Here is a 13,451-nt window from a genome sequence, read left to right as displayed (position 1 = left end):
AAAGTTACATTCCATCAAATCGCACCTCCGCTGCTTATTAATCAACTGGAGAGGAGAAGTTAACACCTAAAATGGCCACCACACCACATCAAGCACCGCCAGCATCATCAGCACCTCCGCCTCTGTGGAGTCCCACCCCCTTGCGCCTCCCCTCATTGATGCACGCCTCTGCACGCGCATGGGCGTAGAATCTGCGGCTGTGCGCTGCTGCTGCTGCTATCAGTCTGAGACTCAATTCCGATTTCTTTTTTCCTTTTTTTTTTTTTTTAAACGAAAATGGCGTCCAACCAAGGAGCTGTCACTGCGCTTCAGAACCACCACCACTACACAAGCGGACCTCACTGGAGCCCGGGGAGCAACCAGTACCAACAGCAGTACCACCAGCAACAACAGCACCAACAGCAGCAGCAGCAGCAGCAGCAACAGCAACAGCAGCAGCAGCACCTCACGGCCCGGAGCCTGGAGCGAGCTCTGGAGGATGCTGTCTGCTCCGGGATCCTTAACCTAAGCGGGAGGAAGCTGAGGGAGTACCCGGGGCTGAGTTACGACCTCACCGATACAACACAAGCAGGTGAGTGGCATTTTGTGTAAAAATGTGCACGAACGTTACATTGTAAGGACAACGAGTGCAGGAGTCTTGCTGCGATTGCCTGCCTGCATGTGTCTACCCATACACAAAGGACCCATAGAATGATGTGGCTCATATATTTTAAGCACTAGGGGCTCGGTTACTGCTCGGTTGTTTTGGGCGAAACCATCAGCCCCTCATTGGCGCCCCCCCCCCCAACCCGCCTCCCCTTGAGCTCCATGAATGAGACATTGGCAGGCGCACCCAAATCAGCCACAGTGCATTTTAAAGCATTGGAAAAGAATATGAATGAACAATTGCTAATAAATTCAGTGATATATGTCTTTTGTATGCCGCATTCACTTTGCTCGCATGTGGACAAAAGATGGAACTTGCAGCCAGCCTCACCCTTCTGCATGCGTGCGTGCATGCAGAAAGGAGGAAGCCACTACAGTCTCGGTTCCTAACTCCTATTCCTTTTTTACAGTAAATGTTTGGTTTGTTGATATTTAGGTTCTCTACTGGGTTCATCTTACAGATAATTCCACTGGGCTTTTAGAGAATGCACATGAAGGGCACATCCATTTGTAATTATTCAATTATATTCCAAGGAGTTTTATCTCGTCGGTAGCCTGATCAGTCAGTTATTATTCATTCTGTCAGCAGCTCAAGTCATTATACTTGCCATTGAGACGGTTTATGTCTCCTAATGATAGTCTTCTCTGATATGTTCATATACCATCTGCTGTTACACTTTGTCAGAACAGTGATTGATGGTGGGTGCTTACCCCAGGGGATTAAATGTGGTAAAATGATATGCCCCAAATAGCTTTGCCACAATCGCTAACCCGTTACGTCTGATCATGAAAAGGCAACCGAGTGTCTGAACATAAGCATGACGCCCACTAAAGTCTTGCAATGCTGTAATTTACATACACACACACCTAAAGTATTACAAAGTAGAGGGCAGGCCATCAAAAGGGAAGATATTTGTTAGCAAGCAATAAACTTCCTGGTTCACAAAGGATACCAAGCATATAGGTCGTGTCATCATTCTGGTGGAGTGGTTTCACCCACAAAGTCCTCTCCAAAAACTTCATAAGCTTTGTAGCAACCTACCAACAAACCATTTACTGTAGATGAGGATTTACATGCATATGTATGATTATTTATTTTCACCCACTGAGTCACTGTGGCATCTGTAAATTGTGGTGCCCGTTCATTCTTCCTCCCCCGTTAAACAGGAAGTAAGCCTGCTAAGTAATAAACATACGCACATGCAAATACAAAAATAACGCTGAGTGACTGTACAATTTTTTTTTTTTTTTTACATTTTGGCCTTGGTAAGGATTGTAGTAAATTTCATATTATTAAAACAATAAACCTAATGGTTAAGCACCTTTGTTGTTGGGTTTTTCTTTCCAAAAACTGTGCCAGAGCAAAAATCTCACTTCCGAAAGATCTCAACACTAAGGAAACTAAACTAAAAAAACAGGTTGTCACTTCTTTCCGCAACCTTTACTTTTGCCGAAGATCTTTCGAAGCTGAATGAAAGGCAAGGTTTTGTGTTGTTTGTACTCGGGGTCTGGCTGAGTGTGTGTCATCTGACTAATGATTGAGCAGTGTTGTGCAAAGAAAGCAAAGAGTCTACTCGCACAAGGGTGTCTGTTTGCAGTTTGCCACTGGCACTTTGTCTCCACTCGGTTTGTATTCTCACGGGAAAGAGTTTGTGGGCGGTTGGCCTGACCTTGGAGAGGGCCTGGTTAGCCACCTGGGCAGATGTTCTGGTTCATATGTCAGCATTTGCTCACTCTCGAGAGGACCCACATAGCGCTGCTTTGTTTGCATGCAAGTCACAGCATGCGTATAGTGGCTCAAGACTTGGAACTCCTTCAATGTTCATTTCTGACTTGAATTAGAATTGATTCTCATTTGGTGGCTCAGGAACCAAAAGTGGGCTGGTCATTATAGTCCAAGTTGTGATTCACAGAGAGAAATTACATAGACTCATGAAAACTAGCGGTTGCCGAGAAGTCTAAGTACGTTCGGCACAGTCGCAATCACGCAAGTGTAGCTTGACAATTGTAATTCCTGTGCAGTGACTTTCCGGCCTCGGGCTCTTCCGTGATGTGCCTGTGCATGTTGAGACTCGACATAGTTGTCACCATGAAAACAAGGCCACATCACTGTAATGATGTCACGGTTCAACTACAGTCATCGCGTGTTGGATTTAGTCTCCAGCTACATTTTCCAGTATATTATAATTTGACATTTTGTTCATTTATTTGACACTGCCTACTGTATGTTTGCCACAAGGCAACATTTCGTTTCGTTTATTTCGTTTATTTCGCAACATAACTGGCTCTCTTATTTTTTTCTGTCCCTGCAGTCATTTATTATTCACGCAATGAGGTCATAGACGAACTATTCGCTCCGATCATTTAACACAAGAGATAAGCACAAAATAAATACGCCGCACCTCCTTTATGACATCTTGGATGTGAAAAGGATTTAACACAGGAAGTAAAACAGCAGTGAGAGAAGCAGAACTCAGCAGGATGTCTATTTTAGCCTTTGCTGTGTCATTAGCGGAAGTATAGCCAGACATCATCTGCACCTCCAGCACAGTTGAATGGATTGATGATTTGGCATGGAGGTGGGCCACAGATGGTCTGGGTTGGAGGAGGGAAATGGGAGGTGGGGTGGTCACGCCTGGCGCCTGCGCTCCACCCCCACTGACCTACGGTGGTGCTAAGAATCCCCAGCTGTGAGGCTTCTTGGGGCAGGGCGAGGTGTTTTCCTAAATGCAGTTGTATTACAGCATCAAGCCTTAAGCATTTACTCTTAATGGAAGGCGCTTAGACCCTTTGACCGTCTTCTCAAGACGATAATTTGTGTTTCCTCTAACCCCCTAGGGCCAATTCTTGCGGACTGATGAGTGTCTAATGTGGTCTTCTCACTTCTGCTTTCTGGTTTTGACTAACAATGCAAAGGCTTTAAATCCTTACCGACCACAACATTATGTACACCCGATCAAGCTAACGGCAGCTAACTTAAGACATTTAAAACGATTATTCAAATCACTTCTTAAAACTCACATTTCAAAGTCAAAGTCAAAGACTGACTTTTATGTGATGTAATCAGCTAATTACATTCTACTTTTATATGCAAAAGCAAACTAGTCAGGTTGTAAGAAGCAGGTAATACCCCCATAATGGTAAGCTGTAAGAAATTGGAATTAGCAGATGAAGACGTAGCGATGTTGACTTCTACAATATGTTTATCTGTGGCTGCGTACTTTCTCACGCTGGCTGCTAATGAACATGTCAGCAGGGGATGGCATCGGCAAGACACACATTCGCACACTCATTTGCACAATCAATAGGTGTCCAAAATAGGTAGTCTCCACATATATCACTCGTCCATGTGTGTCTCCTTTGCTTTCAAAAGAGAAAGCTTGTGTTTGTTGAGGGATGGGGAGCGCGTCGGAGAAAGCTGCTGCAAATATCGTGGACATTAAAATAGCTTTCAACTATAAACAATCTCAAGTCTGGTTGTTTAGGTTTCTTTTCTTCAGCATTTTTGCCCAGTCATCTAAATTACATACATTAAAGGCATTAAAGTCTCTTGCAATGGGATCAATAACGGAAATACCAATATATTCAAAAAGGGTTGTAAGTTCAGACCAGTGTTCAATGACGACATGCTCACTAAGATGTATCGATCTGTCTGTCTAGTCAATTGATCTTACCTACAACTTGGACAATGTCCACATAAACTTCTGTTCTTTGTTCTCAGTAAACATTACGGACCATGTGAACAAAACTTTTGATCAATTGTACTGTTTAGCGTTTAGCCAGAAAAGCTCCAAAGTGGAGAGAAATTATTTTCTTCCATTCTACAATGTTTTTGGCCATATAGTGTCATTTGTTTTTGTTTGCAGATCTGTCCAAAAATCGTCTCTCTGAAGTCCCTCCGGAGGTTTGTCTCTTTGCCCCGCTCGAGTCCCTCAACCTCTACCACAACTGTATCAAGTGCATCCCAGAAGCCATCATCAACTTGCAGATACTGACGTATCTTGACATCAGGTGATCATGCCACACCTTGGTTGTCAATATCCAATTACACGACAATAATGTGTGTTAATTGTAATACCTGTTCTGATTTTACTGTGAAACATTAGAATTGAATTTAAAAGTGCAAATCATTCAAACTATTTGTTCCTTTTTTTCCTCTCTCCAGTCGAAATCTAATATCCGTATTGCCCAAACACTTGTTCAACCTTCCGCTCAAAGTTCTACTCGTGAGCAACAACAAGCTGGTGTCCATCCCCGAAGAGATCGGCAAAGCCAAAGAACTAATGGAGCTTGTAAGAGGCTTTTCTCTCTCCATGCTTAAAAGGCGCAAAGTGCATGTCATGCTCGATGGATGCTTTCACTCTTTTTCCCCCTGCAGGATGTGAGCTGTAACGAGATCCAGGCGCTGCCGGCCCAGGTCGGCCGTCTCCATGCCTTACGAGAACTCAACGTTAGGAAGAACTGTCTGCAGATTCTTCCGGAAGGTCAGACTGAAACATTGACCTAATCATTGTATTGAAATAGACTTCTGTATTCATCCATTTAAAATCTCCTGTTAACCTAACATGCATATTTTTGGAATGTGGTCGCCTGTTTATAAACAAAAACAAAAAAGCAAGCAAACGTTCTAATAATTAAGTTACTTTGGAGAGTGTGTACCTAATGAAATGTCCAGTGACACGACAACAACCGCTCTTTTTGACACTTTCCTGACAGAGTTGGCTGATCTGCCTCTCATTCGACTTGACTTCTCCTGCAATAAGATCACCGAGATCCCAGCAGCCTACCGGAAACTCAGGCAACTGCAGCACATCATCCTCGATAACAATCCTATGCAGTCTCCTCCAGCACAGGTGAGCATCAGTGCAAGCAATCCCAATCCGGCACAACTGCGTCATCTAGTGGACAAATGACCACATCGCTCATAAACATTTCAGATATGCCTCAAGGGGAAAGTGCACATTTTCAAGTACCTGAACATTCAAGCGTGCAGGTCGGACAAAAAGCCAGATACCCTGGATATCCCCTCCCTCGGGAAACGTTGTCTTCAACAGCAACTCACAGATAGGTATTGCTAATATTCCGTTTTGTCAAACAATTGTTTTGTTGATGCAGTTCTAACAACAGTTCATCACTCCCTCACTTGTGTTCAGCATAGAAGATTTTTATCCCAGTAAGAACCACGGGCCTGACTCTGGGATTGGGAGTGACAACGGTGACAAGAGGCTGTCAACAACTGAGGTCAGACATTAATTAATTAAATAAACATTTTAGTTAGAGAAGCTATTGTCCTTAAATAGCTAAAATTGACTTGGGGAACCAATCACAAATTGCATCTCTTTGCCTCACGCAGCCTTCAGACGACGATACCGTCAGCCTCCACTCTCAGGTGTCTGAGACAGCCCGCGCCGATGCTCTCTCAATCCTTTCCAAAATGGACTCTTGCAAAGGTTACCAACAATAAGTATCCGATTACCCCCCCTTGAACGCAGAGACGTGGGGATTTTTGAATCAAGTGCCTAGAAATATATACATAAGAGCGTTAATGTGATCGTCGCGGATGCTTCCTCCCTCTATCAGATCAGGATCTGTATGACTTTATAGAACCCAACACGGATCAGGATCCTGCTCTGTCAGAGTGTGATGGACAGCAGAACTCTCATGTGTCATGTATTAAGGTAAGAAGAAATATGCTTCAATCCACAATATAGTTACTCTAATATATATACACCGTAAATTCCGGACTATAAGCCGCACCGGACTATAAGCCGCACCAGCTAAAATTGGGGGATATTTGAGTTTATTTCTTATATAAGCCGCACCGGACTATAAGCCGCACGTGCACACGTGTTTTTTTTACAAAGAAAGACCGTTCACAGAAAGCCTTTTTAAAGTTTTTATAACATACTTTAACATGTCTTTCTCAACATTGCCTGTGACAAAGGGTTTAGAGCCCTTTGACGCAGGTCACCTAGCGTGCATCCCTACTAAAGCTCATAATAGTCACAAGCAACACAGCCAGAATAAGCAGCAGCCATAGTAGTGTTTCAAAATAGTATGTTTGTTGTTGTTTTTTTCTTCAAGATACCGCAGTGTATAAAAGTGATGAAGTCATCACAAAAATCACGAAAAAAATCCTTATATAAGCCGCACCTGACTATAAGCCGCAGGGTTCAAACTTTTGGAAAAAAGTCGCGGCTTATAGTCCGGAGTTTACGGTATATTTTTTCATGTGTATTTCAGGAAATGGAAAAGGTTCTTAACTTGTCTCACCAAAGCAAAGACAAGGAGAGCTGGAAAGAGGAGTCAAGGTAAGATTATGTTGCTGGAATTTAAACACAAACAAAAATGTCATTCTTGGAAATTTCCTGGGAAAACAAACAAACCCTGTTTTCACAACCAAGCTTCAGTTCCTGTTATTACATGAGACAACATTGTAAGTCATCATGTTTGGCTTTTGGTAACTAACCAAACATTAAGCAATGAACTGCACACCCCATAAGATGAGCAATTTTCTGATTATATTTTTAAGGCTTGTTTTTATGAAGAGATCCCACAAAATTTGCACTTAAGTTGTGGCCAGTATGTGGTGCTTATTTATTTTTATTGTATCGTTATATATAATTTGTTTTACTAACAACAAGGTGAAAATAATCCTAAAGGGGGTAGGTTGATGATGACTGTAGTTGGGAATATGTCTGTACACGTAAAGCTTTCATTAACCAACTCCTGTCCGTGTTGCAGCTCCGACAAAGAGCAGCTACTGGAAGAGGAGGATGATGAACTGAAGGAGGTGCTGGATCTGAGGAAAATTGCCGTACAGCTTTTGCAACAGGAGCAGCAGAACAGGTGCGCGGCTCCACCGTCACAAACGCGGCCCGTTTTCATGCCTGTTCTCTCTCGCCTCTGCTTTGCACTAGAAATCTTATCGTCTTCATGTCGCTTCACATCACTTTGCCCTTCATCTTGATTCTCCTTGTTTTCCTTCTGTGGTGGCGGCCGTGTGATATATTGCTTCTAGACGACGGTCCTTAATTTGCAGAGCGGAAAGTCTCATCCATCGACGCAGAGTAACTGGTCGAGCTCACAGGTAGACAAAGTGGCTTTTTTCACTGCTATTTCCCAAGTCGGTATGCTGACACGCACTAGATACATTGGCGCGTCTCTCTCGGCATCATCTTACATTTTGGACAAAAGAGGTCGCATCTCTACAGGAAGCTTCCATCATGCTGCTTATTAGCTATCTTCTATCTAAAGCTACTCCTCTGCTAGCATGGCGTGCAGAACACAACAATTTGATTCACCATTTTAATTATACCCTTGCCAGTCACTATATAAGCCTAAACTGTTTTTTTAAATAATTTTTTTTTATGTATATCTTGAATTATATGTTAACATTGTACCAGGTGAGATGATACAATTGTTTCAAATTTAGCCCGTAAAACTGCTAAGTCATGCATTTAAAATTGTCTATGTTGACAGTTGTTTACTTGGTTATGTCTGCAGATTTCTAAGTCACTCTGGGAGCTCTGGCAGCAAAGCCAGGCCTGCTCCTCAACCTCGCAGGTACGTTTCTGAACCGCATGCTTCCTGTTCTGCACACGCTCAGTAGTGCTGATGGAACGACGAAGATACTGCTTTACTGAATTCTTTTTTTTATGTTGTAAAAATTATATCTGCCCCTAAATATAGTCAGTATAATTTCTCTTATTTCTCACAGTGCTTCGTTGGATGAGGGAAGTAGCGGCGCATCGGTGCTAAGTGCACAGGTACCACCTACCTGCATAGATGTATGTTTTGTAGTTGTGTTTCAACTGGCAGGAGACAAGCAAGTATCTACTTGTTTTCATAGCCTCCATCATCCTGCTCTTTTGATGGCAGCCTGAGGATGGATCAGTCCGATTCAGAGTCCAAATGGCCGGAGGTCCCGCCTGTCCTCAATCAAAATGAAGATCGCAAGAGAAACAAATATCTGAGAAAAGATTATCTAAAGGTGTGCAAAAAAAAAAACCCCAAACTTACATTGACTTCAGAAAAGTGAAGTGCAAGATTAAAAATAGAATTGCCCTCGCTATGTATTCTACCCGATGCAGATTTGTAGATAACCATCAGTTTTTCTGGGAGATAAGGTTTTGTAAAGAACAGACTCATTATTTTTTTTTTTGCTTGCTATCTTGTCAGTACAAATGCCAGAGTGCCCGGAAAAACTGCGGCGGGGATGACGACTGTGAGGTGTGTGTCTTGTGTGTGTGCATACCTGCGTGTCTGTGAGTGATGCTGTGTAATTAAACACCGTCGATGAAATCCTGTACATTTTATTTTGTCGACAGGAGAGTTTACGCAACTCAGATTTCAGCACCACTCTTACTGTGTTTGGACTCAAGCCAAGATCAGGTACTAATGTGCGCAGTTAGATCCAAACATGTATCAAAAATATAAAACAGACAGTCCTATTAAAAAAATAGAAACGTGATGCATGCACATACATCCTGTACATCATACGGTGATGTAATTATTAATTTACTTGGAAAATAGCACCGCAGTATAATATAGCCTACTATTTTATCCTCTGCACCACTTATTCTTCTGAAAAACATCAGTTCTGTGGAAGTGAGGAGGTTTCCAGGGAACCAAAAACAAATACGTCTCCTCCTAGTTAATCACAGCAGAAACTCCTTGGAGCAATGTGTTCCCTAATAACATTTAGAAAAGCTGTTATAAATCAGTAAAGATAAGAATTATGTCAGGAAAAAAGCCTCAATGTACCTATAAAGTTCATTGGAACTAATTTGAATGTACTTTCTGTTTGTACCTGTTTTTTTTTTTTTTTTCCTATTTCTGGAAATCTTTTACAAATATTCCGTTTCAGCCTTTACCAGAGGAAGTCATCAGGAGTTCAGCTCCACTGAGCCCAGCTTCACGATGAGGAGAAAGATGGAACATTTAAGAGAGGAAATTGAGCAAATAGGAATCCTACGACAGGTTTTCTCATTTTTATATTCACTACTATGAGTCTTCTACATTCCAATATGACAGCCTCCTGTGTTAAACTCGATTGGGCAATGATTGAGCCTCTTTCAATGGATTTGGCTTTTAAACGCTTGGACTAAAAAATGGCTGATGTTCTTTCCATTACATAACCAAAGCACTTTCAATGACTACAACCACGATAATAAACACTCTTGAGTGAATACCTCTCTGCCAAAAAATGCTCTTATCGCCTGACATTTTTACAGAACATTGAGTCCAAACTCAAGGTGCTGCTTCCAGACGATGTCGGAGTTGCTCTGATGGATGGCGTGATCCTTTGTCATTTAGCCAATCACATTTGTCCTCGCTCTGTGGCCAGCATCCACGTACCTTCGCCGGCAGTGGTAGCGCACTTTGATTGATGTTACGTTTTATTTCAAGGCCTCTGTCTGCATTTCAGTGTTGATCCTCTTTGCGTTTTCCCCAGCCAAAGCTCAGTATGGCTAAATGCCGTCGAAATGTGGAGAACTTCCTGGATGCCTGTAAGAAAATGGGAGTTCCACAGGTAAAGATTTGGAAATTGTGTAAAAAATTCCGAAAGAATAGAAAATCCCTGAGGCTAAACCGTAGTGACACACCCAGTCTTCTTTTCCAACAAAAGTATGTGTACTTCTGCTTCAGTACTGTCTGTTTAACTTCCAATTGCATTTTTCTCCTGCTAATGCAGGATAAGCTGTGTCTGCCCCATCACATCCTGGAAGAGCGTGGCCTGGTGAAGGTCAGCGCGACCGTGCAGGCGCTGTTGGATCTACCCGCCATGAAGCCCACGCAACTATCAGCTGCTTGACGCAAACCCGCCCGGCCCAGCCTCGCACATACCACACCAGGGACCACAAATCCCCTCTTGCCACCTCACTCAGAGGACGAGGACCCAGTGGCTCTTGGCTTGTGCCTGACTGAAACAGTGAACGTCCTCCTGTCTGTGCAAATCTCAGACACTTCCAGTCCATCACGACTTTGGCTCTCTTGCTACTTCTACCACTGGGACTGTTTTCACTGGCGGAGCTAGAAGGGGGGCTGCAAGGGCACTGATCCCCCCCTGAAAAATGCTTGAGGACCCCCGGTCTCTGGACAGATAATAGACTTCGGGGTATTTTCCCAATTATCCGGGAATTTTATTCCACATTTTAACCTATCCCCCCTAGGTACCTTATAATGAATGAGTTTTTGGAAGAATTTGTCAGGGTTCTTTTTTAGGTTGATTTCCTTAGCCGCCAAAGCCCCCTAAAAGAAAAAGAAAAACCTCCTAGCTCCGCCAGTGACTGTTTGCACAAGGTAGTGGCTCTAAAAGCAGTCCTGCTAATCCCTCTTTCAATGCTCAGTAGTTATTGAGCCTTCTTCAAGTGCCGGTTGTGACATGTAACTCATCCCATTTATTGACTCTCTTCACTCGTTCATGAACATTTATTTCAATTCAGTGCCATTTGCGCCCTTTCTACTCTATACAGCTAACTTCTCTGCCAGTTAGAGCATTCTACTGTTACAAAACTCTGCCTTTCCAAATGCATGACGACCACATTTGTTGTTCAAGTCATGCCGTATCGCAAATCTTCTGTAAACTAGTGTACAAATCCTCTGCTGTTAGTGTTTATAACCACTGTGATGACATGTAGCTGTGGTTTCAATGCATTTTCTCCGTTGTTGTTTTTTGATTTGAAGTCATGGATTTTTCTACCCTTTTTATACTTTTCCCACGCAAGACACAGAGAAGCTTTTTATCATTGCTTTGGATGCTTTTTCCATGAAAGGATCCAAATATGCCAGGACGACTTCCACAAAGCATAATGTCTCATATGCTCAATCATGTCAGGGAAATCAGAATGACTTATGCATTTCTTATTTATGTGTTTTGTTCCATGATTTTGTTTTGCATGGTGTACCTTTTGGCCGAAGCACTGATCACGACTCCATCCTGAATCGGTAGCCGTATCCTCAAGCTCGTGTTTACTAGCGTGTTTTGATTTGAGCTATTATTTATTTATTTTATGATGGTTTCTTTTTATTAAAAAAAAAAAAAAAGATATATTTTGAGCCTTCCTGTCCTGCTACTGACTTAACTCACGGGTTCTTTCAAATAACTTCAATTGAATAAAGGCCACAAGGATAAAAAAAAGAAAAATGCAGTGAAATGATTGATGATTCTTCCTACCCTACTTCCTATTTCTTTGTTCCACTCTTGAGTAATTGTTTTGTAAAATGCCAAAATTGTGATTTTTATCTCTTCCTTCTAAGTAACTCCTAGAGTTCTTCTTGTACTCTGCTATTTTTTAATAGAGTTGCAGAATTCCGGAAAGTTTTTTTCTTGACTCCATTATATGGGAATGACATGGGAATGTGCTGAATATATTGTTACAATATATTATTGGGGTCAAGTTCAAGTGACGAGTTTGCAAAGATTGACAGAAAACCAAAACATGGCATTTTTTTAAATTATGTTTTCTCCTTTGAAACTAGATGTGTATTTTTTTTTCAATGAACAGTCATTTTATATGTTTGTTCTTTCTTCTCTCTCTTTATGTACATGTATTTCTTTTCTTTATCTGCTTCCTGTTTTATACACAGGACATGCTGACTAATTTTCATGGAAGATGGCCAAATTTAGTGTCAGAGGTTACATCTATGTTAGCGTCAAAGAAGGTTGACTTGACACGGGTATCAAAAAAATCAGTGTGACAAAGGGGAAGTGATAATATTTAACTTTTCCTTGCATTTTATGCGCTGACTCATGCAACATATGTGTCATAACCATGTGAGCACCTTTGAACTTTGTAATGATGTTAGCATTGAATGAGATGTGACTTATCAATCACTCAAATGATCAAAAATGAACCCTACGGAAATTTCCCTCTTTTGACTTTTGGAACATAAGGAATTAAGATGCAAACAATGACATGTAGAATAATATTTGTCAAATATACAAACACCCCCTCCTTAAAAAAATAAAACAGCTATTTAATACTTCATTGAAAGGCCTTTTCAATAGGGTCATTGGTTTATGACAGGGGTGTCAAACTCATTTTTTTCGCGGGCCGCATTGTAGTCATAGCTTCTTTCAGAGGGCCATTATGACCCAAATAAATGTATGAGCTCCTCATATTATACACAGTAAAAGCTACAAAACAAACAAACACTCGTTTTCAAATCAGACGAGTAAAAACTGGTCAAATATTTAAAAAAAAAGATATTATTAAAAGTGAAGACAATTTGCAATTCTAGTAATAACACACGGATTTTATGCACAATTTGTCTTTGAGGGCCACATAAAATGATGTGGCGGGCCGTATCTGGCCCCCGGGCCTTGGGTTTGACACCTGTGGTTTATGACACCAAAATAATGATTTCCTAGACTTAACTCAATGTGATTCACTTTTCTGTTTCTTTGTACTATATATTATGACACATTCAAACTCGAGGGTACAACCGTGAGTCACCATGACGTCAGACACTGCCATCTGAAATTATACACCAAACCCCTTTATTTCCGCATTTTTAAGTAGGTCAAGCGTTTGTGAAGATAATGAATGACCATTGTACACATTATCAATATAGTGGTCCTCCGAGTTTCTTACAAAAAAAAACATCTAAATATGGTAATTATGAATAAATTCTTTGCAATTCACTCTTGTGTTATTTTTTGGACATTCTAGTAACTACTGAATTCGGTGTGGTAATGTAGAACATTGTAGCAGTAATGTAATAATGTAACAGTTTTACATTCAACAGTATTTTTGCTACAGCACAACGGTGTTCTTCTCGACCAGGAACTGTCGGATGCT

The 13,451-nt window shown here is 41.5% G+C and overlaps 1 protein-coding gene across 3 annotated transcripts; it reads left to right on the top strand.

Annotated features, from left to right (window-relative positions):
• The first annotated feature begins 167 nt into the window (after window positions 1-167).
• Window positions 168-13,294, top strand: lrch2 (leucine-rich repeats and calponin homology (CH) domain containing 2). 3 transcript variants are annotated; one of them, XM_061299489.1, is made up of 21 exons: window positions 168-571; window positions 4,512-4,656; window positions 4,811-4,937; window positions 5,024-5,129; window positions 5,362-5,498; window positions 5,583-5,713; window positions 5,799-5,886; window positions 5,999-6,095; window positions 6,250-6,323; window positions 6,889-6,956; window positions 7,390-7,494; window positions 7,667-7,735; window positions 8,152-8,211; window positions 8,366-8,414; window positions 8,498-8,638; window positions 8,827-8,877; window positions 8,976-9,039; window positions 9,515-9,627; window positions 9,882-10,019; window positions 10,103-10,180; window positions 10,343-13,294. In XM_061299489.1, exons 1-21 carry the CDS (start codon window positions 277-279, stop codon window positions 10,460-10,462), a joined length of 2,256 nt encoding a protein of 751 aa, XP_061155473.1. In that variant the 5' UTR covers window positions 168-276; the 3' UTR covers window positions 10,463-13,294. The 3 variants fall into 3 exon arrangements, with proteins under 3 accessions (XP_061155473.1, XP_061155472.1, XP_061155474.1); XM_061299488.1 differs by having other exon boundaries at window positions 169-571; window positions 6,226-6,323; XM_061299490.1 differs by lacking the exon at window positions 7,667-7,735 and having other exon boundaries at window positions 170-571; window positions 6,226-6,323.
• The last annotated feature ends 157 nt before the right edge of the window (window positions 13,295-13,451 follow it).

The sequence above is a fragment of the Syngnathus typhle genome, linkage group LG15 (genome assembly GCF_033458585.1).
Source record: "Syngnathus typhle isolate RoL2023-S1 ecotype Sweden linkage group LG15, RoL_Styp_1.0, whole genome shotgun sequence".
Taxonomy (NCBI): domain Eukaryota; kingdom Metazoa; phylum Chordata; class Actinopteri; order Syngnathiformes; family Syngnathidae; genus Syngnathus; species Syngnathus typhle.
The sequence above is the reverse complement of the archived record's forward strand: the minus strand, read 5'-3'. Positions and strand labels throughout refer to the sequence as shown.